General features: G+C 51.9%; 1 protein-coding gene and 1 non-coding gene across 3 annotated transcripts in view; both read right to left on the reverse strand.

Annotated features, from left to right (window-relative positions):
- KSR1 (kinase suppressor of ras 1) overlaps positions 1-24,979 on the reverse strand; it is a 162,300-nt gene that overhangs the window by 14,874 nt on the left and 122,447 nt on the right. For both annotated transcript variants that reach the window (XM_081584330.1, XM_081584329.1), the window contains exons 4-14: positions 20,747-21,206; positions 18,495-18,499; positions 15,417-15,477; positions 11,748-11,831; positions 9,949-10,010; positions 9,740-9,846; positions 7,458-7,626; positions 5,467-5,508; positions 2,757-2,811; positions 2,490-2,538; positions 866-1,245 (exon numbers count right to left, since the gene is read on the reverse strand). In XM_081584330.1, the coding sequence (XP_081440456.1) occupies positions 866-1,245; positions 2,490-2,538; positions 2,757-2,811; positions 5,467-5,508; positions 7,458-7,626; positions 9,740-9,846; positions 9,949-10,010; positions 11,748-11,831; positions 15,417-15,477; positions 18,495-18,499; positions 20,747-21,206 (1,474 nt within the window). The remainder of the gene's footprint in view (positions 1-865; positions 1,246-2,489; positions 2,539-2,756; positions 2,812-5,466; positions 5,509-7,457; positions 7,627-9,739; positions 9,847-9,948; positions 10,011-11,747; positions 11,832-15,416; positions 15,478-18,494; positions 18,500-20,746; positions 21,207-24,979) is intronic.
- Positions 24,274-24,401, reverse strand: LOC145544002 (small nucleolar RNA SNORA19). Its single transcript, XR_014081228.1, has one exon. It is a non-coding gene; the product is annotated as a small nucleolar RNA SNORA19 (small nucleolar RNA).

Raw genomic sequence — 24,979 nt, forward strand, 5'->3', positions numbered from 1 at the left:
TGTTTATAGAAGCACCCAGGTAGGGTGGGAGGAGACTGGTTTTCACTTTACTTTTCCGGAACATTTGAATTTTCTCTGTCTTTAGGTATCCTTTCGTTTATTTATTTATTTAATGTCAATGGGGTTATATGATGGGGAAATTATACTCCATTTCTTGCTTTTCTTCTTTTTTTAAGATTTTTTAAAAATGTGGACCATTTTTAAAGCCTTTATTGGATATGTTACAATGTTGCTTCAGTATTTTAAAATTTATTTTTAATTGGAGGGTCACTGCTTTACAATGTTGTGTTGGTTTCTGCCATAAAACAATGTGCATCAGCTATCAGTATACATATGTCCTCTCCTTCTTGAGCCTCCCTCCTGCCCCCACTCCATCTCATCCCTCTAGGTTGTCACAGAGCACCCGGTTGAGCTCCCCGTGTTGTACAGCGACTTCCCATCAGCTATCTATTTTACATATGGTGATTTATATATGTCAGTGCTGATCCCTCAATTTGTCCCACCCTCTCCTTCCCCGCTGTGTCCACAAGTCTCTTTCCTATGTGTCTCCATTCCTGCCCTGCAAATAGGTTCATCAGAACCATTTTTCTAGTTCCCACATACATGCATTAATATACAATACTTGGTTTTCTCTTTCTGACTTAATTCACTCTGTGTAACAGGCTTTGTCTTTTTGGCCCTGAGGCACGTGGGATCTTAGCTGCCCGACCAGGTATCCACCTGCTGTGCTGGAAGGCAAAGTGCTAACCCCTGGACAGCCAGGGAAGTCCCAGGTTTTTTGTTTGTACCTCTCTACATGAAAACGCCCTCCAGGGGCCTACAAATAACCAGGCCCCCAGGGAGGGGGGGGGCAGGGCCGGGTTACCTGGTGATGATGGCCAGGTGGGGCGGGTTCATGCAGGCCCCCATGAAGAGCACCACGTTCTCGTGCCGTGTCTGCCGGTAGTTCATCACCTCCTTCTTGAACAGCTTCAGGTGGTCCTGATTGTGGCCGTCCATCTCCAGCAGGCGGATGGCCACCTCGCCGTGCCAGCGGCCGCGGTGCACCCGGCCCCAGCGGCCCTGCCCGATGGGCTCGCCCAGCTCCACCTGCTCGAAGGGGATGTCCCACTCCTGCAGGTACACGCTGGTCTGGCTGGCCTTGCGCGAGATGGGGCCCCGCCAGGGCCGGCGGGAGGTCGGCAGGTCGTCCACCTCGTCCTCGTCGTCTTCGGCCTCTGACTTGCCGGCCTCAGCCTCCTCGGCCTGGAAGGAGAGGAGGAGGGAATAGAAGGGGCGGCAGACCTGGGGGCAGGTGACGTCCCTCCCCCAAGACCCCCACCAGGTCGGGGAGCAGAGGGATCTGGGGTCAGGAGGCCTGGGCTCTAGTCACAGCTGTGTGCAGACTTCATGTGTGAAGTGGATGGGTCACTCAGCACCACACAGTCTCAATGTCCTAATCCACAAACTACGGAGCGTGGCCTTCTTCCTGCCAATGTTCCAAGACGCACCTAGGAGCAATACCTAAGCGCTGGGGAAGAATACTAACATTCACCCTTTCTGGATATGCTTTTATTTTTAAAAAAATATTTATTCACTTTATTTGCCTGCACCAGGTCTTAGTTGCAGCATGTGGGATCTTTTTTTCTGTTTTTAGTTACAGCATGCAGGAGTTTTAGTTGTAGCATGTGAACTCTTAGTTGCAGCAAGTGGGATCTAGCCCCCTGATCAGAGATCGAACCCGGGCCCCCTGAGTTGGGAGTGCAGGGTCTTAGCCACTGGACCAGCAGGGAAGTCCTATGCTTTTGTTTAAACACAGAGTTTGAGACTCTTCTCTGTGTGCTGTGTTGTGCTTAGTCGCTCAGTCTTGTCCAACTCTTTGGGACCCCATGGGCTGGGGCCCGCTAGGCTCCTCTGCCCATGGAATTTTCCAGGCATTTCCTACTCCATAAGATCTTCCCGAACCAGGATCAAACCCATGTCTCTTGCATCTCCTGCTTTGGCAGGTGGCGTCTTTACCACTAGTACCACCTGGGAAGCCAGTGACTCCTCTGGGCAAGAGTAAATCAGTCTGCTGAGGCTCCATAAGCCACCACACTTGCCAGGCTCGGGTGACACTGGTTCAAGGGTCAAGGCAGCAGTCCTTGGTCCCAGCTACAATCAAAATCACCCAGGAATCTTTGATAACATCCAAATGCCTGGCCCCACCCCAGAATGACTGAGGGAGAGTCTCCTGGGCTAGGGCCCAGGCCTCTCGGCTGGAGATGGAAACAGCAGGAAGGAAGAGCTTACTTTAGCCTCAAAAAACAGAAAAGCAAAAGGAACCTTGCTTCGTGGCACTCCTCACTGCTCTCGCTGCCTTGCACACTGCCCGCGTCTGCTGCAGCAGGTGGGTACCTGGGATGGCCCCTGCCACAGCCAGGTGCCCACACGCTCCCAGACGCCTCCACCAACTGAGCCAGAGAGGAAAGAGATGCTCCGTCTACGGCTCATGTGTCGCCATCACTCACCTCCACTTCATGATCTTCCGACACATCTGCTTTTGGCTGGTCATCAAGCCTAAGAGGAAAGCAGGGTTTGTCAAGGGATACCCGGAATATGTATGGCTGAGTCCCATTGCTGTCCACCTGAAACTATCGCAACACTATTCATTGCCCATACTCCAATATAAAATAAAATGTTAAAAAAATATTAATAAAGGTAGATGAAGGAGGTGGTCAGGGATGTGGGTCCAGCTTTAACAAGTCCCCGAGGAGAAGAAAGTGCACGATGCCTACCGAGAACTGTCCGCTCCATCGGTGAATGGCGCTGCCTGTGGAAATGCCGAAATGTCTGGAGGAAACGGAAAAAAAAATACGAGGCATGAGACCCGTTCCCACTCCCCCTGGAGACACAGGGCAGAGGTGCTTCCCCAGCGGCCCCTCCCTGGGCTGCACGCGAGCTCTTGGGGCCACTTCCATGTGCTTTTCCTAAAACAGAACGCAGACGAAGCTTCCGCGGCACTTGGTTTTTCCCACATGGCTCTGCCCTGGGCAGGGACTCCAGGCGGGGTGGAGGCTGAGACTTCTCAGTTGCCACCATCACCCTGAGGCCCCTACAAGCAAGTGGTAAAAGCAACTGGGGCCCTATTGACGTGTGGGCTGGACCCTCCTCCTGGCCTCTGAGGCAGGGGCTGCTGGTTGCAACAACCCTTGAAGGTGGAGAGACCCTCTGGCCAGCAGAGGCCAAAGGCCAGACTCGCAGGTGGCACATTAGCGACACCAAGTGCCTGGCACAGATGCCGGGCACTTCGGGTAGGAGTCAGAGGCCCCATCCCCTCCGCTTCCAGCTTTGGTGGCTGGTGGAGCAGCCCTCTGGGGAGACAGAAATGCACAGTCCACACATCAGGGACCCCGGGATCGGGCAGCTGGCACTGACCCTGAGCCAGTGGCTTTCCCAGCTTCAGCACCAGAAGCCCCCCATCCGGGGACACTGGACAGATGGTCACCACAGTGTGGGGCCAGTGTGTCACAGGCCAACTCTGCCCTCCTCCCCATGGCTGCTCCTGCTGCTGGCTTCTTTTGTTCTCTCTGGTTCCTTCTCATCGCACTCGGAGAGGCTGGCAGCCTCAGAGCTGGGTGGGCCCCTCACCCCCTTTTGCAGCAAAAGAAGAGATTGGAGGTGGCGGTGGTTGGAGCTAATCAGGGCATCTCCCTGTCTGCTGTCCCATCAGCCAGCAAACCTCCCTCACCTCCCTCTGGGCTCTCCGCAAGGCTATCCCTGAAGCTTTCTCAACATCTCTGCCTTCGTGTTCAGTCGTGTCTGACTCTTTGCGACCTCATGGACTGAAGCCCACCAGCTCTTCTGTCCATGGGATTTCCCAGGCAAGAATAGTGGAGTGGATTGCTATTTCCTCCTCCAGAGGATCTTCTCGACCCAGGGATCAAACCAGCGTCTCCTGCCTTGGCAGGCAGATTCTTTACCACTAGTACCACCTGGGAAGCCCTCTCAACATTTCGGGAACCTCACAGCCTTGGGAGAGTCTGACAGAGGCTGTGGACCTTCTTATCAGAGAAATGCACACATGCACCCAACATCCTGTGTGCAATTTCTGGGGAATCCTAGACCCCGGAAGTCTCTGCCAAGGTTCCCCCAGACACCACTACATTGTGTCTGCAGACTGTCAAAGGCAGCCTGATATTTCTACCCCCCCAACGCTGCTCAAATGTTTCCATAGAAGAAAAATACATGCACAGAGACAGGTTGACATAGGGTAGATGGGAGTCTGGGGAGAAACAGCACCCCAGGTTGGGGGGAGGTAAAATGCCTCTGAAGCATCACACTTTTCCTTAAGTATTAAGAGTGTCATTTGTATTCTGCTCCAAATGTGTCCATATCTGTTTTAATGGAACTATATTTCCTTCCTCTCCCCCTGACATCTTCAGAGCAAGATGGACCCTTCTAGAAGAAAAGCCACGTTCTCCCAATGCTTTCAAGGGTACTTCCCTGTACGTCACCCTAGAGCAGTAACCAGGCAGGCTCTTGGAGGGGAAACACAGAAAAAAATGAGTGTGAAACCACAGAGGCAGCTCAGGGAGCCTGGCTCTGACCCCAGCCAGCCTGCACAGCCTGAGAAACCACCTATAAGAGCTAATAAATGCTCTTAGTCACTTCCCTAATGGAGCTGGGATGGGGACTAGAAAGGCCTGGAATTACTAAAATACTATGACTTCAAGACAGACCTGTTTAATCCAGGGGAAAACAATTAACTACAGTCTTCATCTAAAACACAGAGAACCTTCATTATGACTAAACTCAGAATTAAAGTCACAGATTACTTATAATATTGCTTGTCACCTCCAATTAGAGAAATAAGTACTAAGGAGTATAAACTCCTTAGGGGCAGGCATATGGTCAAATGCAAGAGCTGGCACATAGTAGGTGTGCAAAACAATTTCTGTGGAAGGAAATTCATGAGAACGTCTGACTAAAAGTTTTCTGTTAACTTTCTGCACGGCAGGCATTTCCAACAATGGCCAGCAGATGGCGATGTGCAGCAAGGCTCTGGAGGGAGAGACCCGCCAAATAAATGAAGTTTCCAGACCTTCCCAAACTGTCATCCCCTTCTTTAAGAAAGGGTAGTAATTTCCTTGCTATTATGTAGAAGATGATATCTTGTCAAGTGCTCATAAGGCATCAGCAAAAGGTCCTCTCCCCTTATTCTGCAAAGTGGGTTTCCGCCACCTCCTGGCTGTGACCCTGGACGAGCTGCCTGCATGCAGCCTCTGTGCAGAGAGGCCGGGGAGGGTGGATGCCAAGGGTTGTCGCGGTAAGGCACTGCCCCTGTGAAGGGCTGGCTTCAAAGCTACTTACTCTGCCCCCTTGCTCAGCCTCAACAGACAGTCAGCTCTCAAAGTAGATGGGTATGAAACATAGGTCCTCAGGGAAAGGGCTGGACAGAGGGGGTCACAGCAAGGGACAGTTAGTGGAACCATGCAAAGGACTCACCTGGGAAGATAAACTGCTGTCTATGATGAATGAAGTAGGCAGCTTTAAACAGAAGAGGAGGTGAGTCACACACAGAATAGCAAATGCAGCATCGGGAGAGGGGCTGGTTATAGGGCTGGGGCACCCCTGCCCACCTGCCCTGTCCCAGGTGGGCCTGGCCAGGATGGGGCACTCCATGCAGGAAGGAGGAAAAGAGCTGGGAGAAAGTGGGTGCCGGCAGGAGCCCCCGGGAGTAAGGGGACTTGCACTGGAGGACTGGGGTTTGGAGACCCAGTCTTGGGGGCCACTCTGCTGCAGAGCCCCGGCCGATTCCGTTCACCTCCCCGGCCCCCTTCTCCTCTGTGAACTGCGCGTGAGCCCAGGAGGGCACAATATAATGGGGAGAAAAACCGAGATTCTGAAAACACTGAACAGTACTGTGTGCAGGAGAAGGGACAATCCACCAGCCCACGTTCACACCTGGAGGTACTGAGGCTTCCGCCACTCAGTATCATCATCCAAAAAAACAACCTTTCTCCAGGGTTAGCCTCAGATATACACAGAAATGCTCCTGCACAGTATGGAGCCGGTGGCCTATAGGAGGAGGTCCCATCCCAGGTTAACTGCCAGCCCAGCCCAGCCCATGACCAGAGAGAGAGGGCTCCGTGCAGGGTACAATGCGGGCCCAGCCCAGGACATCAGGGAAGCTAAGAAGCTCTGGCTGATGTCACACAAAGGACTTTTTCAGTGACTCTTGTTTTTCAAACAGGCCCCTCCTTTCAGAAAAAGCCTTTTCTTTCCTTTCAGACTAGGAGGTTCAGCAAAAGGCCTGGTTTCAGAGCATCACAATGACAGAGCAGAACAGAGGCGTGTAATCACGTGGCCACCGCCGGGTCGCAGGAGGGAGGAGCGGGCTTGGGACGACGCATTAGTGTGGGGAGATAGCTAGCCACACGCATGTTAAGGCAAAAAAGAAGAAAGATTCCTAAAAAATCTCACCATCACCCCCAAAAGAAGTCCCTAGGACCCTGGGGAGATGAGGCTAGAGAGGTTGCCCAGCCGGGGGTCCCTTGGCACAGGAAAAGCCATGCCTCTGTCCTCCTCGGCCTGGAGCCCTGGGGACCGGTGACAGGTGGGGCCAGGCCTGGAGTCCACAAGCTGAAGCTGGCAGCCAGCCTGGCTGAGCCTGGAGCAAACTGGGGCAGCCCAGCTGCCATCCTTCCCTGAGCTTGAAACACGCTGAGGGCCGAGACCGGTTTCGAGGGGCTGCCTGGGAGGCCAGGGCTGGGGCTCAGTCCTGAAGGGGGCCGGTAGGCTTTGTTCTGCTCCTTGGGGAGGTAAGACACGCCAGGCCTGGCCAAGCGGCAGGAACCCTGTCCCTATAGATCCAGGGCAGCCGGGACTGTGGTCAGAGATCAGCTCGGCTCTGGCACACACCCCTGGGTGGAGGCCTGTGTGGGTGGCCTCACCCACACAGTGGAGATAACCTAACTCCAGCTTCACATGGTCTCTTGTTTTATAGAAAAGGGAACAGAAGTGCCCCCTTAAGCAGCTTGTCCAGACCCAGAGCAGGTAAGCCACAGAGCCCCGGATTCCTTCGCCCCGGCCTTCTGGGCTTGCCCCAGGTCTCACTGCCACCTGCCCTGCCTCTCAGGAGCCCAGAAGCCCCGAGTGAGTGAACAATGCCCACAAGAAGCCACCCCACACACAGGAGGGCAGCCTGGGAACTAGGTCAAGAACCCAGGCTTTGCATTAGACAGACTTGGCTTTGATCCCAGCTCTGCTGCTTACATGCTGTACAGCTTGGGGCAAGCCACTTACTCCCTCTGAACCTCAGTGTCCCCATCTGTAAAATGGGTACAATCACAGCAGGTTTAAATATGGTGATACACTCAGTGCCCAGCTACTGCTCTTAGCGGTGGAGACGGTTTGGTCCTGAGTCAGCCAGGATGGGCAGAGAAGGGACATGCAACCCCATCCCTGAGGCCCGAGAAAGCCCCAAAGTGTGGTACCTGGGAAGTTGAATCTGCCATCCCGCTGGCCAGGTGAGGGGTTGGGGGGCGTGGTGGCACTGGATGGGTTGGACGACGTTGGGAAGGGCGCGGGCGAGGAGGGCGTGGAGGACGTAGTAGAGGACGGGTTGCTGCTGGAGTCCAGGTGGTTCATGGCTGGAGGATGCTCCTGCAGGACCAGAGACACAAAGAGTGGCAGGGACCACCCAGCCCAGCCTGTCCACCCACCCTTCCCCACCTAAAAAGGAGGAGGTCAGCCAGGGTGTCCTGGCGTTTTACGGGTGTAATGTTAGAGGGAAGGACGGCACAGGGAGATCTGCACCTCAACACCTGACCCCGAAGGACTCCTCTCATCTTTCTGATTTCAGCTCAAACCTCCTTTCCTCCCAAAAGTCCTCCCCCAGCCCTGGTGGGAGCCAGGCTCCCCCAACCCCACTCAGGGCCCTGAGAACTTTTCATCAGGGCACTTGAACTACGGTTTGCCAGCTGCAGGGGTCTCAGGTGGTTTTCTGAAGACTCTCTCCACCACACTGTGTGTGTCCCAGGAAAGCAAGAGCCACATCTTGTCACACACCCAGGGCCTAGCTCTGGGCTGGCCACAGAGTGGGGTCCTTTAATGAATTAAATTCAGCCTCTGACAAGTATTTATTTAGTGGATGGTTCACAGTGGGTGGGGCTTCCAGATGACTCAGTGGTAAAAGAATCTGCCTGCCAATGTAGGAGATACATTTCGATCCCTGGGTCTGGAAGATCCCCTGGAGTAGGAAATGGCAAGCCACTCCAGTATTCTTGCTTGGAAAATCCCATGGACAGAGGAGCCTTGTGAGCTATATAGTCCATGGGGTTTGCAAAGACATGACTGAGTGACTGGGTGCACACACACAGTGGGTGCCTAATAAGTGCTCCCGCCACTCAGCAGGTGGATCTGCCAGCCGGGCCACTAAGTGGTGTGGACCCTAGCAAGGCCAGAGGATCCCCTGAGGGAGGGTCACGGGGGAACCAAGTCCATGCCTGGGGGACCATGGGCCTGACCAGTGTCTTCCAGACCAAACACCAGTTCCTCAGGGGGTGGGGCAGGCAGTTCTGTTCAAAAACATCGGGGCTAACCTGGGTTAAAAACTAATCTCAACCGGTTTCTCTCTGGCAGGCCCTCAAGGCTCTGGATGCGGGAGGGATTCTGGAAACCACCAAAGCCACGCAGTGGGTCTCTCTGTCCAGTGACGGCCAACACCGCCTCCTGCCAAGCTAAAGGAGGAGGGGGCTGCACCCACTGAGCCTTCACTCTGCCCCCTCACACACCATGTCCCAGACCCCCATCCCGATCAGGCCAGGCCAACAAGGGCAGGGGGTTTGTTTGAGGCAGGTTGAACCCAGCCCAGACTCAGTGGCTGTGTGACCGTGGATGAATCGGCCCACGCTTCTCAGCCACATGGTGTGTTGTCTACATAAGCGGGGCATCAGCTGCTGCTTCAGGGGGTTGCTCAGCATTGAATAGAAACATTTCCCCGCTGCCAAGGCAGGTGTCAGGTGCCCGGCTGGAGCACGACCCCACAGCCCTGCCCTCCACAGCACCCAAGCGCTCCAGGCCTGCCTCTCACCCGCAAGGAACCTCACACAGTTTCTTCATCTCTAAAATGGAAGTGATATAAAATCCCTGGTGGTCCAGTGCTTGGGACTCTGTGCTTTCACTGTCGAGGGCACAGGTTCAATCCCTGGTTGGGGAACAAAGATCCCACAAGTCACACTGTAGCCAAAAAAAATAAACTATTGAAAAAAAAAAGGGCGGTGACATCAGCATGTGACTTTTAGAACCATTGTGGGGATCAGATGAGTTATCAATGGAGAAAGTTCCACTCATGACGCTGAAGTGCTCAGGAAATAGTGGCTCAAAATAGGGGATGGTGCCACAACAACTGAAGCCCCCGAGTCCTAGAGCCCATGCTCTGAAACAAGAGAAGCCACCGCAAGGAGAAGCCGGAGCACGCTCCACGACAGAGTGGCCCTGGCTCGCCGCAACTTGAGATAGTCTTCGCATAGCAACGAAGACCCAGTGCAGCCAAAAATCAATTATTAAAAAACTGGGGGGTGGGGGCGCGGGTATTGTCACATAACTATGATTTGGACACAAATGTGAAACCTATGCAATCGCTAAACATGAGATCTCTGCAGGCTACCCTCTGGTCACGCAACCGGGTTGCAGCATCACACTTCCCTACTGGACCGCCACCCTGGGCGTGTGTCACAGAAAGGAACCCTGGGCGAGGGCTCTCCTGACATGGTACCTTCTTTGTCAGTGCTTTGGGGAGGGTTCCGAAATGGGGTTCAGCGGCTCTGTCCACCGGATTGTTGATGTCCGAGGGCACGGATTCTGTCCTCCGAAGCTTGGGTACTGTTTAAAAAGAGGGAGGGTTGTAACCATCAGCAGGGAACAGGATCAAGAAAGATGCACCCCAAATCCCGAAGGTAGAGGGGAGAAGGGCAGGACACTCACGTGGAAGGAAGGATATTCTACAGGCAGGGGCTTCTTTTGTACACTTGTTATGACACTTCAACCTGGTGGAAAAGGCAGGGTCAGTGGACAGAGGGGCCACATGGGGCCCCAGGATACACACAGGGGCTCGGAAGCACTGCCTGGCAGTTCTGTACAACACTCAACACTGACTGCTGCAATTCCCACAAATGTCTCAAAAAACATTAGCTTTAGAGAGGAGAGCATCTTGTGTTAATAGTACTAGCCGCTAGTATCCATTGAGCATGGCCATGTTCTCACTGTCATCTGCCTCATCGTCACAGCAAAGCAGGGTTTTTCTTTTTTAATTTATTTTTAAATTGGAGGATAATTGCTTTACAATGGTGCATTGGTTTCTGCCATGCATGAACATAAATCAACCATAGGTATACGTATGTTCCCCTCCCTCTTGAATCTCCTTCCTACATCCCACCCCATACCACCCATCTAGGTGCAAACAGGTTTGATTTCACCCATTTTAACTTGCTGCAGGTCATACATCTATTTCTCTTTTCTAAACAAAAGGAGACCCTCTACCCACGTTCGGAAAGCTTGAGACAAATCTGAACTTAAAAGAGATGAATTAGAAGGAAAATATTTCCCTGATCCAAGGATCCCAGGGAGGCCCCTCCTGCTACCTTCCTGCATAGGCCACGTTGTCTGAGGATCAGAGCGAAGGGAATGGAAAGAGCTGGATTGGGATTCTTGGTTTGGTTCTGCCTGCTGAACCCTCTCTCAGGGTTCTCATTGATCAAATGGGTGGACAGTAGGGGTCCTCCAACTTCACACTGCAACTACAGGAGAGCCTGGGGTTCAGAGGTTATCCTGTGCTCTCTGCGTGAAAGGCATTACTTGAACAGGAGCTGGAAGCCCCTGATTTAAAGCCAAATGGCCGGGAGCCACCAAACACCTAGACTGGTGAGAAAGGTCTGACATCCCCTTTGCGTTTTCCTGAGGTTCTCTCCTAACCACAATTTATCCAGCAGACACACATGAGACCTATTTCCTACAGTCTGGCGGGAGCCCAAATGCTTTTACTACACACTCTAGCTCAGATTTTTGGAGTAATCCTGATTGCAGAGAGAGACCTGGAAGACAAAAATAAGGCCCAGAAAGGGCAAGCACCTTGCTCCAAGTCACACAGCAATGCAAGGGCAAAGTGGACTGGCAGTAGGCTTCAGGTCCATCCTCTGTAAAGTGGAAGGAGCTCAATAGCAGGGAACAGACTCTGCTCACCCTACTGTTCACTATCCTTGCCCTTCTTTCCTACCAGAAACCTCAACAGTAGGAAAAAGATTGAATTTATATAGAATCTACTTTCTTCCCTCATTCTCTTCTCTAAATACCACAAGCCATTTCTCTGTATTTACCATTCCCTGGCCCCATTTCCCGATTCCTTGTGTGCTAACCTTAAACTTCAGAACTCCTTACAGTTTCCAGAAAAGTCTTGCCATTCTGCTCTGCCTTTATACAATGTGCTTTCTTGACCCGGAATTCTCTTTCCTCCTTAGTCCACCTGGTAAACTTCTATTCATCCTTCAAAGCCCACCTCAAATAGTCCCTTCTTCTAACAATGCTTTGCCTGATGCTTCCTTATTCTTCCAAGAGAGGGCTGATCACTCCCTGATGTGCTGAGATTACGAATAGGTTTAGGAACTCTCAAATGAGTTCCTATGAACTCTGATTTGACCTGAGGCCAAGAACCAAGTAGCAAGACTTACTAAACTGAAAGTATGGAGTTTGTGCCCCCTCTCCCACCTCTGCCACCCTCCACCCATCACCTGCAATGCTTGCACTTCACTCCAAACATCATGCTCTTCTGGCACACGTGGCAGACCTGTGACAGCCAGGACTTGGTGGAGAACCTGCAGGCGGGGGTGGGGGACACACGAAAATGCTCAGAGAGCCCAGGATGGAGAAGGGTCCCCATAGAGCCACAGGGAAACCAGAAAAATTGGTTCCACCTCAGACCCCCGGGCCCCCTCTCAAGTGGAGGGCAGGGACACCCAGGGCCACTGCTTTCCCTAGGCATTCAGATTTCTCGGCCACAAAGTCTTCATTGCCAAAGCTGGTGTGTTCACCAACGCCAGCTCTCTGGCAGGCAAACTGGCAGAAGCAATCAAAATTACAAGTTCACCCGTGGAGCAATTCCAGTCCCAGGAATTCATCCAACAGATACTCCCACGGGTGTCAAATGATGTACTGACAAGGTTACTCACTGCAGCATGTTTGTAGCAGAAGAGACTAGAAACAAGCTATGTTGTTTAGGTGTATAGGTGACCGACTGTATAATGTATGGTCCATGCACACAACTGAGCACCAAACAGTCAGAAAATGAAGTAAGGAAGCTCTTTTTATGCAAATGGGGAATGACCACTAAATTACAATGTCAGTGAAAAAAGGAAGGTACAATGCTACATGACTCCATTTATTTGAAGTTCAAGTACAGGAAAATCTAATCTATGATGATAGAAGGGAAGAGCATCTCTGGATGGTAGCACTATGGACTAAGAAGAGCCAAAGAGAACTTTCTAGGGTGGAGACGTTCTGAATCTTAGTATGGGTGGTATACGTGGGTGTGTACATATGTTAGGAATTTGTGTACTTAGCTCCATATAAATTATGCCTCAATTTTAAAAAGAAAAAAGCAAAGTATAGAACAGTGTGTATAATATATGCAATATTTTTGTGAAAATAAAAAAGAAGGCGGAAGAATTTACATATGTATGTGATTGCACAAAAATATCTCCAGGGGGACACATAGAAGACTGCCAAGATCTGCGTATGGGGGGGTGGGAGGCTGATGACAGCAGCAGGAGGGGACTTTTCTCATATATATACATCCTCTGGAGGTTTGAATTATAAATGCATTTCAATCCAAACTAAAATTTTAAACAATCCACAAAAGATACACTGAAAAGAAGGATCGGGATGGAGTGGGTGGTTGTCTCCCAGAGAAAAAGTCCAAGGTTTGTCCACAGGATGGGAAGCCTAAGGGCAGAAAGAACTCAGTTTTGGAGGACTAGATTTTTAAAAGCATAGTATATCATAGTAACGACAGAATAAATAGCAACAGGACTTGGGGAACAGTTTGTAATGCATCCATAAACATTAGCTCACTCCTGGGAGTGACCACCCCAGGGAGTTAGGCAGGTCAGGGATTCTTAGGACACAGGCAAGCAAACCAGCTCAGAGAGGTTAGGTAACTTTCCCAAGGTCACACAGTTGGGCTGCTGTGCAGTGGGGGCAGACCCCAGGTCTCTGAACTCAGAGCACAGTCCTGTAAGAGAGACCACTGGGATGGAAAACGAGGGAAAGAGCCTGGGCTTTGGGGTCAGACCACACCAGGTTTGAATCCTCCCAACTGCTGGCTGTGGGATGGGTCCAAGTCTTTGCGAATGAGGCCAACACTCTGCCCTCACAGGGCATGAGGAGAATCACGTGTGCCGTGAAACGTGCAGAGTCTGGACTATGGGTATAAACGTCACTGCTTCTACTAGCCAAGATGGGAGCCTCCAGGCCTAGGAGAAAGGCACCCACTCCCTTGGAATAACTTTTTTTTTTTTTTAATATTTATTCATTTATTTGGCTGTATCATATCAGGTCTTCGTTGCATCATTTGGGTCTTTCATTGCAGCACACAGACTCTCTAGAGTGGCTTTAGTAGTTTCAGGCTTAGTTGCCCCACAGAATGTGGGGTCTGAGTTCTCCAACCAGGGATCGAACTCATGACCACTGCATTGCAAGGTAGATTCTTAACCACTGGACCACCAGGGAAGTCCCTGGAATGCCTTTTAAGGAGCTCTGATCCGGCCTCTCTGGGATCCACACAGTCTCTCCGGCCTTTAATCTCCTGTCAACACGGGGGTTAGGGGAGCAGCTCAGTGGTACTTGAGATGGCCTCCACTAGAAAATCCTGAACACAGGTTGAAATGAGAGTTGGGGGCTCGGCCAGAGAAGGGGCAGGCTCTAGGGAGGTTTGAGGGTGTGGAGTAAGCATCATAAAATATTTTTTCCCCTATGATTAGACCAAAATGCTTCAGAACTTCTTGCTGAGAGAGGCTCGGATCATGAATTTAAAAATCCAAGAGAGTGTGATCATGATGTCCCATACCCAAGCCCAGAGCCTGGGTGGGCAGGGCCATCTGGCGATGCCAGACAGGATGGATACTGGTGCCCAGAGTCCAGCCAGCACGGCCTCAAATCCTCCATGAGATGAGGTGCAGCCAAGACAAAAATGAAACACAGCAACCTGCTGATCCTGGTGCCCCTTACCTAAGTCAGCCTGTCTCGGGCCAGAGCCAGGGGTTAAATACCAAGTGCTTCCCAGTGCTGGATGCACGAGGTTCACACACATGTCACCCCCTTTTATCCTTCTGACGGGACTGGCAGCAACTCCCAATCACAGGGAGGGAAACTGAGCCTGGCAGGGGTTACTGGAAGGGAGGATGGCACTGGGTGTGGTTGAGGGAGGCACTCAAGACCTTCACCCAGACGGCTTCTCCTGGTACCAGGGATTCTCCTCCCCAAGGCTCTTGGGGACGGGCATCCAGGCCCTGCCAAGGCTTGGGACAGAAGTGCCTGGGCGCCAGCCAGCGGTTTCAAGAGTGTCTCAGTGGCCGTGAGACCTCAGGCAAACTATTCAACCCCTCAGAGCCAAGTCTGCCTCTCGGGGCGAGGATTCAGGGCTGGTCTTCCGCACAGGCCAGAGCGCAGCACACACTCCGGGGGAAACCAAAGGCCCGGGCAAGTTTCAAGGCTCTCAATGAACATGCCCGGCCATGTTCACGACTTGTTTAATGGGGTGGCCAGAGGACGGGGATCCCAAAGGACCATTCTGCTGGCCGTCAGTAGGGGAACAAGATGCTGCTCAGACCTGCTGTTGGCAGCACGCGCCAGCCTCACGAGTGTTGAGGCTAAGACCTCTGGGTGGTCCATGTCATGGGACCTCATTGGCCACACCAGCTGCGTGAGCATCAGTCTCCGGAAGTTGCTAGAATCCTGACTGGCAAGCCAAGAACCTTATAGATGGAGCCTGGCATTTCATCAAGCTCCACGGAGCTCTGACGTGTGGCCAGTTATGTCCATGTCAGTGATGTTATGCCAGACCCAGGGGGATGCTCTCTGCTCCTTGTTTCTCCTGGGACCTGTGTTTTCCCTCAGCAGATGGAGAAGGAGACTCGGGGAGGGGCAGGGGAAGGCCAGTGAGTCCAAAAGGGCTGCTGGTGACAGGCAGGGGCTCCAGGTGGGTGCCATGTCCACAGAGGAATGGACAGACAGACCCGTCTGTCTGTGAGACAGAATGGACTGACAGACACACAAAGAGCCCTGAGAGACAGGGTCAGGACAGAGCTCTGGCGATGCAGAGTGACCCCCCCAGCGGGGCTCAGCTTATACAGGTCCCAGCCCAGCTCTGTGCCCCCTCCCCACCCCAGCCCGGCCAGGCCTACCTGTGTGTCACGGAGAGCCCGATGTCCCTTCGTACCATCTGCGGGGATCCATGTGGGAGATCTGTGGGGAAAGAGGCCAGGTCGGCAGCCTGAGGGGGTCCTTCCTGCCTGGACAGTGTGTGCCTGGGACCTGCTGTCTCAGATCACAGGCTGGGGGGTGGGGGTGGGGGTAGAGACCAACCACATGGTTGAGGGGGCGGGCAAGGCAGAGACCAACCACATGGCAGAGGACCATTTTCCTGAATCTGCCTCTAATCAAGACAGGGATGGCCAGGTGAGACCAAAGCCGGGCCAGTGTGGTTACCCCCACCCCCCAACAAATGCTACCGCCTAACTGAACTGAACTGAACTGAGCCTCTGCAGACAGTTCAGTAACAGCCCCTGGGAGATTTCTAGCTTTAGAGGAAGACAGGCTTGTGAGGCAGAAGGCAATGCCAAGGTGAGGACAGCAGCTCAACTCCCCCCATCTCTTGCACTTCCTCGTGGAGGCACCCACAGGGCACCAATTCTTCTTGTTACGCAGGTAGAAGTTGTCTGACCCTTGGTGGAGGGGGTGAGGCTGGCGGCCATGCAGCACACGCAGCTATCCAGGCAGAAGCACCTTGGGCATTTTGCTTTGAGAGCCACCACTTCCGGATCCCAGCAGGTAGAGAGAAGACGAGGTGAAGCTTCACCCGTTCCCGTGTGGTCCAGCCCCAGCCAGGCACTCAGTCTGAGCCTCAGGGGAAGTCTCAGGCCATGAGCTTTGCATGACTTCCAAGAGGGCACCCTGGCCTCTCTCTCCAACCCTGGCTTCCTTATTTGAATGGGCATCCCTGGGGTTGGTGGTATATTAGGTTGGGCAGTAGAGGAGCAGCTGGAAGCAATCTGTCATCCACTAGCAGCCCATACATTTAACTCCCTCTCCCCTCCTTCACCAGAGAGACCCCCACTCCTCCCCACCCTACCTTCTGCCCATACTCAATACTGCCTATCTCCTCCTCTTAGAGCAGGGTTTCTCAAAGGAGCCCATGGATGTGCTGCAGAGGGTCTGGGGCTCCTCTGGACTGGTAAGCAGATGATGTAGGGCAGGGGTCCCCAATCCCTGGGCTGTGGACTGGTACTGGTCCGTGGCCTGTTAGGAACTGGGCCACACAGCAGAAGGTGAGTGACAGATGAGACAGCAAAGCTTCATCTGCCGCTCCCCACTGTTTGCATTATCACTGCTTGACCCATTCCGCCACCCACCCCCACGCCACCACCGTCCATGGAAAAATTGTCTTCCAGGAAACCGGTCCCTGTGCCAAAAAGGTTGGAGATGGTTGATATAGGATTTTCCTTAGAAAGAAGGTCTAGATTTTTATCCAATTATCAAAGAGATCTGTGACTCAGAAAGTTCGGGAACACAGTGCTCTAGGGATCTGTGGCCATCTCACATCCTCTGAGTCAGCCCTCCACCCCATGCTGGCCTGGCACACAGCTGGTGCTCAATAAGTGGTGGTTCACTTAGAGCCATGTACCAGATACCCAACCACAGGAGAAGGGCATGATGGACGTACTGACTTTCCTCCTACAACAAGGGGAGTTTGATGGGGACCTCTGCCACCTGCTGATGGTTGAACTCACAATCTCGCCAGCACATCTGCCATGGGGTTGACTCCTCCCAACTCCCTTGTGGCAGAGGGGGGGTGGCACCCCACCCCAGTCAGTAGCCAAGGCCACGAAAGCACATGGATCTAAAACGGCTTAGGCTGCCATACTAGGAGAAACAGACAATGGGAAAATGAGATTTTAACCATCTATTTCTGAAGACAATCTGTGATTGATTAGTAATGTCTGCCACAGGCCTAGGCTAGGACAGGTGAGATGAGGCGGTCCCCGATTGTGAAAACAACGTACAGTTGATTAGTAATGTCTGCCACAGGCCTGGGATAGGACAGAGGTGAGATAAAGCTGACTCTGATCCTCAAGACAACCTACAATTGATTACTAATGTCTGCCACAGGCCTGGGATAGGAAGGATATGAGATGATGCTATCCCTGATGGAGGTGAAACACTGGTCCTAAAGGCCTCATCCCACCTTCCGGGCAAACTGGGGAAGCAGCCTCACAGTTGTGGTTCCTGTGTCACTATAGCAACCGGGAAGATGGATGTCCTAGGGATGCAGATGCTGGATTCTCCTCCAAGGCTCTGTGAGGGGTCCTGGGAGTTTCCACCTGTGCCCTGGAGACAGGGAAGGGCAGTCTCCCTCCTTCCTTGCCCTTTACCTCCCTGGTGGTCCTGCAGTCAGACCCATTTTGGCAAAGTCACTGCCTGTTACCCCACTCCGCATCTCTCAAACCCTGCTGACAGCCTCATCACCCTATTTAGCCAGTATAGGATAGTACAAAAACAAGCTGCTGTTCTGCTCAGGCAAAAACCAGATGCCTCTGCATCTCCACAGAGACAATTAAAAGCAGACCCCAGAGGCTGTTTCCCTCTGCTTTGACTCTGGAGAGAGATGCCCTGCAGCACAGCCATGTACAAGAATCAGCTCTCAACCCAGATGTAGAAAAGGGACTCAGAGCTTGCCTGGGCATCTTTACCAACCCTCTCCAAGGGGACATCCACACCCTCTGATCTCTCAGGCCTCATTCAGAGCTGACCACATTCCTGCCTCCAGGGATGTCCCTCTCCTGAACAGGGTGGAGGGTCCCAAGATGTCAGCTGGACTTTGCAGATGGCTACTGTCCACCTACACTGGACATAAGGAACTTCTCTCCCAGGAGCATGGCATCACCACAGCAGCCCAGCAGGTAAACAACTCCCTGCCAGAGGTCACCTGTGGGGGTGGCAAGGTGCAAGCTGCCCACCAACTGTGACATTCTCATAGTGCCTGCTTCTCAGGGTAGCTGCAGGCTGCACTGAACCACCTTGTCATCTAAAGGTTCCCTGTCCTAAGAGCTACTTCCTGAGGCGGAGCCCGGCATCTCTGCTTCTGGACCACAGAAAGGCCAGCAGACTAAGAGAGAGAGGGTCGAAGAAATCCACCGCCGAGGGGGACAGCAACAGAAACAGGACTCCTGGGTGGCAGAGGGGATGAAATGAATCACTCTTACCAAACCTGGAGGAGACAAAAAAGAGAGAAAGCGGGATTATGTCACTGTGCTGGCCTGGTGTCCCCTGGAACATCACTTCTTGGGCAAGAGTGGATACAGTGCTTGGATAAGGACTTTGAGCCCCTGTGTGGGGCCAGGCTGGCTGAGTGACTGGGGACTTTCCTCAGTGACAAGAGCAAGAGGTGGCCCCCTCCCAACTCCCCACTGGACAATGGAGCCATACACTGTGCTTTAATACATTAGATTTCCTAGTCCTCTCCAGCTACCTGCGTGGGAATTAGAGTTCATTCTTTTTCACAGCTGAGGAAACAGGCGCACAGTCTCCCAAGATCACATGCCTGTAGGTGAAGGAGCCCTGCCCAAATCTCTGGGAAAAGAGGGCAGGAGGGCATCTCAGGGAGCCAGAGAAGAAGTGGCTGGGGCAGGAGGCGAGGAGGACAGTTGTAAGAGCAGAGAGGCAGCCCCCAAGCAGGGCCTGAGCGACATCTCCTGGGTGTGCTGCTGTCCCAGGGACGAAGACAGCTGGGAGCCCAGGGCACTCAGTCTAGCCTCAGGGCTCATCGAGAGCGGCAGGGTGGCCTGAGTACTCATGTCGGTGCCAGCTTTGGTCTTTGTGGAGACCTGACGCAGAATCCCAGGGTGCAAGGCCCAGCTCACCAGCAGTGGGATCCAAGGAAGTGGTGTCATCTGCCTGAGATTCTGTTCTCCACCCAGAGCCCCCCTAACACTCTTTTCAGGGAAAAAAAATGAGGAAGAGAGGCACAGGGTTTTGCCCACTGAGACGCCCTCTTAATGACCCATGTCCATGTTGTCGACATGGTTGTTATCACTGTGCTTCAGAGAGAAGATCTTGGAGGGGATGGAAGGCTCAGCCCCTTTTGGGGGTTGGGGAGGAGAGAGGCCCCAGGTCCCAGCAGGACAGTCTGATCGGGAGTGGCAGGTAGATCACAGCTAGATTTCTCTCCTTGGGTGACATACACTCAGAACCATCAGTTGTCCAAGGTCCATCCCACAAGGGACCCAAGAGAGCCTGCCCTGGGATGGGGGAACAAGCCCACTTGAGGCCCAGAACCACCATGTCAGGAGAGAGGCACGTTCCCAACCCTCAGAAGCTCAAGAAGGTAAGAGGCACCCAAGGAAAACTACCCCTTCCCTTCTACAAGGGTATATAGACAAGGGCGATTTTTATAATAGAGAAGGACAAAGACCTAAATATCCACCAAGAGGGGAGGAATTAAACTATGCACTGGAAAGAGGCTTTTAAAAGTTTAAAAGATGAAATAGCTTGAATAATTATAGATATATACAAAACTGATAACCTGGTTGGTTCCTGAAAGGAAAAGGAAAAATGGTAGGGGACAGCTTTAACCTCTACAAAGTTCTATGTGAGCGGTACTGGACCACACGACTGTCACTATTTAAAATACATAGATCAAGGGACTTCCCTAGTGGCCCAGTGGTTAAGACACTGCGCTTTCAATGCAAGAGGCATGGATGGGTCTGATCCCTGGTCGGGGAACTAAGATCCCACATGCTGCGGCCATAAAATAAAATAAAATACACAGATAAATTTTTTTATAAATAAGAGAGTAAGGTAGTTCAAGATGAACTGATATTTACTTCTCAGAAATAAAAGTAAGTTGAAAAAACAGGTTATAGCATAGAGTACATAGTATTTCATAATCATTAGCAATTTCAGCAAGATATTCTAGTTCCCCCTTCTGGGCATATAGAAGGATGACATTTCTTGGTTCTTTTGTTTGGGTAGGGCCATAAATGGTGTGTAGAACTTTTGGGAAAGAGCATTTAATCGCTCAGTTGTAACACGTAAAGTTGTTTTTTTTTTCCTCCCCCTCTGCCACAGTGGGATGTTCTAGACAATGTTCTAGCCTTGAATCTGGAATGAGGCTGACCTGTGATGGACAGGTAGCATGAGCAAGAAATAAATCTCTGGTTATTTGAAGACCCAGAGACCTGGGGGTATTTGTTATTGCACCATAACCCAGTCTATTCTGACGTGTCTGTGTGTGTGTACGCAAAAAGAAATCTAATAGAATTCAGCCCAAACAGTTCAGGTAGTCTGGGTAGTGGACTGAGAGATGGGGGCATCTTTCACTTTTTACATTGTGGTTTCTGTGTTGGCCAGTTTTGTCCTTTAAAAGTCGAGCCTGTATTACCTTTACAGAGAGAAAACCGTAGTCAGAACTTTCAGTAGGTGGCAAACGCAGCACCTGCCCGGCAGGAACACTTACCTCATCGGGGAGACCTCGTCAATGCGGTTCCCCAGCTGAGACTCGTGGGACTTGCTCCGGGTAAGCGTGGGGAAGCTGGGCAGCAGTTGGAAGACCTTGCGGCTGGGCGGGGGTGGCGTCCTGGGCGGCTTCAGCTTGGTGTGCCGTCGGAGCTGGGGCGTGGTTGGCGGGGTGATGAAGCTGGGCAGGGCGCGGGGGGTCAACCGGCCACTGGCGTGCAAGGAGATAAAGGGGTCCGACAGGCCCTCACCAGGGCCGGGGTTTGGGGAGTCCGAGGCGGGCAGAGTGGACACGGAGACGGAGCGTGGGCCCTGGGCACTGCTGCCCAGTCTGCCCAGCTGGGAGCTCCCCGGAGGCCAGGGCAGGCTGGCTGGCGAGAGGGTGTCTGCTGGAGGCCCGGAGCCACTTTCCCGCCGCGTGTCAGACGAACTCCAGCCTGAGTCCTCTTTGTGCTCCCCGCCTGTGGGCCAAAGAGTCGAGTCACAGATGAGGTGGCCAGGGCCCGCCCAAGAAGCACCGTCCCTCAACAGAGGCTCCAGCTGCCAGCCATCACCTATTTTATAAAGGCCACTCGAGCACACACACTACCCAGCTGACTGTCAGGACACCAGTGCAGACACTACTATCCTCAACATATAGAGAAGAAAATGGGACCCAGAGAGGAACAGGGCAGGGCTCCTGCTGGCAGGTATGTGGAAACCCGCCCCCAAAGTGAGTGATCTCAGAGAGGGAAGTGGTGAGTGATCTCTATGAGTTAGGCTGTGTAGGGACTTCCCTGGTGGTCCAGAGGTTAGGACTCCGTGCTTCCAATGCAGGGGGTATGGCTTTGATCCCTGGTTGGGGAACTAAGATCCCATATGCCACTAAGCATGGCCAAAAGTAAACAAATAAATATAAAATAAAGGTGCATATTTTAAAAAAAAAGAAGAGTTAGGCTGTAAAGGGTTAACTCTCCTCTGAGAAAATTCAACTGTCAAGAAAAGGGGCTGCACGGACCTTCTGAAAGCAAACTGCCCTGGGAATTTGCTAGAAGAGAGACTCAGCTAGAAAGAAATCAACAGCCACTTCCTTTTGAGAGAAGCCTATGAGTGAGTTTGGGCTGCTCCCATGGTGACACTGTGTCTGAGGCTCCCGAGGTCTTGGGGCTCTGAGGGCTCCAAGTAAATGACATATCTGTCCATTCATGAGAGCACTCACTGGATGCCAGATGTCAGGGCATAAAAAGGCATGTCTGGGGTGCATGACGAGTCCAGTGAGAGTGATGGGCACTCAGTTCGGTGTGCTGTGTGCTGACACAGAGACACATGGAGACTGAGGGGGTACAGAGGAGGAGGACCCTAAATAGCTTGAGGGTCAGGGGCCTTTCTAGAGGAGGTGGCACCTGGGCTGGGCCAGCTAAGGAAGAACTGGAGAAGGTGTACCAGGCAGAGGGAACAGCACACGCAGGGAGCACAGGGCATCTTGCGGCCACTACATAGAGTCTCTTGTGCCTTGAAAAGTCAGGACAAGCCAGGGAGAGGTGAGAGATGAAGCTGGAGGGTCAGTCCACTGGGAATCAGCTCCAGAGGGGCCTTGGATGTCTTGCCAAGGGCTTGAGGCTTGACCTTACAGGAGACGGGGAGATACTGACAGGGTGGAGGCATGGAGAAAGGATGCCAGTCTACAGAGACCCTGTCTGGGAAGAGGACACCTCCCTCATATTTATCAATGAGTAGAAAGCACAGGAGGGGAGATTTTGACTCAAGACAAAATGAACTTCCACCCTATAATTCTACTTTGCCTGTCGAATCCTGTCTCCCTCAATCAACCCAGCATGGCGAGGTTGATGAGATTCAGAGAGGCCATGTATACTGCCCAGTTCACACAGCAAAGTAGGCAGGGGGATGGGAACTGAGCCCTTGATCTCAACCACAGCTCTGGACCTCCTCCCACAAAGCTACCAATTCTGAATAACCTGTAACAACACAGCCTTGGGAGTTGATGAGCTCTCTATCATCAAATATGACCAAGTCTAGCCCACAGAGCCATCTATTAGGGATGGTGGAGTGATATTAACCTCAATTCTTAGAGTTTGTCTATTCCATCCTCTCCTCAAATGCCCTTCCTTCTACCTCACTACACGGTGACTTTCTATTCATGAATCAACTTGGATGAATTAGTCTGTGTATTCCATATGATTGCTCCTTTAGAACTGTGGCCAAGACCTACGCATGCATGGGTGTTCAGTTGTGCCCAACTCTTTGCAACCCTATAGACTAAAGCCTGCCAGGCTCCTCTGTCTATGGGATTTCCCAGGCAAGAATAATGGAGTGGGTTGCCATTTCCTCCTCCAGGAGAACTTCCTGACCCAGGGCTTGAACTCAGGTCTGCATAGGCAGGCAGATTCTTTACCATTGAGCGACCTGGGAAGCCATGGCCAAGACCTACACTTGAACTTAAATATTTCTCTTGTTGAGGGGATGAATGAATGAGTTCCATGGATCTATGGGCAAGTCTGCCACCAAAGGAAACAAGCCCCCAGTTCTTCAAATTGTCTATTTAATCACCATTGCTTTAGCCAGCTCAGGGATGGCAAATGGCTCTGGTTTTGCATGCGGATACTAGTCAATTGGCAGTGGCTGCTTGAGAATGACTCTGGAGTCACTAAGTAGGAAGAGCTCAGGGATTGACTAGTGATGTCTGCTATGGATAAAGGCTGGGGAGAATCAGCAAGCATGATCCTCCCCTGTTCACCAGCCACAGGCATAAAGATACATCCTTCATCACCTTTCTTAAGACCAGAGATATCAACATTTGCCATCACCCCACAGGCCTAATACTGAAAAGAGCACCTAATATGTGCCAGGCTCTAGACTAAGTAGATTAACTTAACTCATTTAATCCTCCAACAATTCCATGAGAGGAAGTCTTGTTAGTACGTCCATTTTACACATAAGGAAACTCAGGCACACTGAGGTTAAGTAACTAGCCTGCCAGGTGCCATGAAGACTCTGACTGCAGGACCTGAGAGACAGGGCGATCACAGGTACCACCCAGTCCCCAGCAGGTACATTTGAAGTGCGACCACTGCTGGGCACGCCCATCTGCCTGCCTACATCCTGGACTTGGGTGTGGTAGGTCCCTCTTGGAGATGTAGGGCACCACAAGCTAAGATGGAATGAGACAGGAGCACCTGGAAAGGACCCTCTGCCCAGGACCTGCTCTGGGGCACTATGGGAAAAGCATCTTCTAAGGAAGAAACCTGAGTGCAAAGTCCAGCTCGACTGAGTATCAGGTGTGGGATCTCAGACAACTCATCTAGAGCCTCTGATGCTTCAGCTACAAAGGGAACATACAACAAATGCTTTGTAAATTAGTGATCTTCCAATCCTGGCATTCAGGATGAACAGACAGCAGCCTTAACACACAGAGGTCACCACCACCCAATGGCAAGAGCCTCCTCAACTCCTTACAACACAAGCATAAGGAAGGAGGACTGACAAGGTCCCCCAGATTCCCAGCTTGGGAGGCAAGTACTTTTTTTTGACGGGTGTCTGAAGGAGACTGACAGCAATGGCTAAATTAATCATGCTGCTAATTTACCTCCAGGGGTTTATTTAGCACATCAGAAGTATCTTTTCTCTTGATATAAAGAAAAAGACAATGAAATGTGCTTGGGTGGCAAGGGCTGAGGTTCGTTCTGCCACCCATTGCTGTGTGTCCTTGGGTAAGCCCCTTCCCCTCTCTGGGCTCAGTCTCCTTCTCTGTAAAATGCAGAGATAAGAATGCTAACTATGTCCCTGTCCTGTTTACTTCCTGGCACTTGCCAGAGGCCTGATGTGTTGAGGTTTTCCAAATCAAGTAAAACTCTGGACTCTGTGCTCAGAGGAAGACTTGATACAATGGGGCCAGGGAAGAAATTAAGCACCATCTTCTCTGGGGAAAAAAAAAATCAAGCTGAATATAAACCTCAGAGCCTTCCTTAAGCTTCAGGCAGCTGGAGATAAGACAAGAGGCTCAGCTAATTAAAACATGGAGCTAATTCCATTCATTAGGTTCATTTTAAAGGCTCATCTGTGTGGTCATGGGAGCGGTAAGTCTGGGCATTTGAAGCTATTTCCAGGGTAAGATTGAGAAAGCCTGCAAATAAGTTCCTGAGGAACACTATTCATAATGTTAGGATTACACACTTCGCCTGAGGCAGCCATGTCCATACTCACAGCTGAAACGTGTACAGTTTCTCTCCGCATGCTT

The sequence above is a fragment of the Giraffa tippelskirchi genome, chromosome 3, assembly GCF_054371585.1.
Source record: "Giraffa tippelskirchi isolate mGirTip1 chromosome 3, T2T-mGirTip1v1.2.pri, whole genome shotgun sequence".
Classification (NCBI taxonomy): domain Eukaryota; kingdom Metazoa; phylum Chordata; class Mammalia; order Artiodactyla; family Giraffidae; genus Giraffa; species Giraffa tippelskirchi.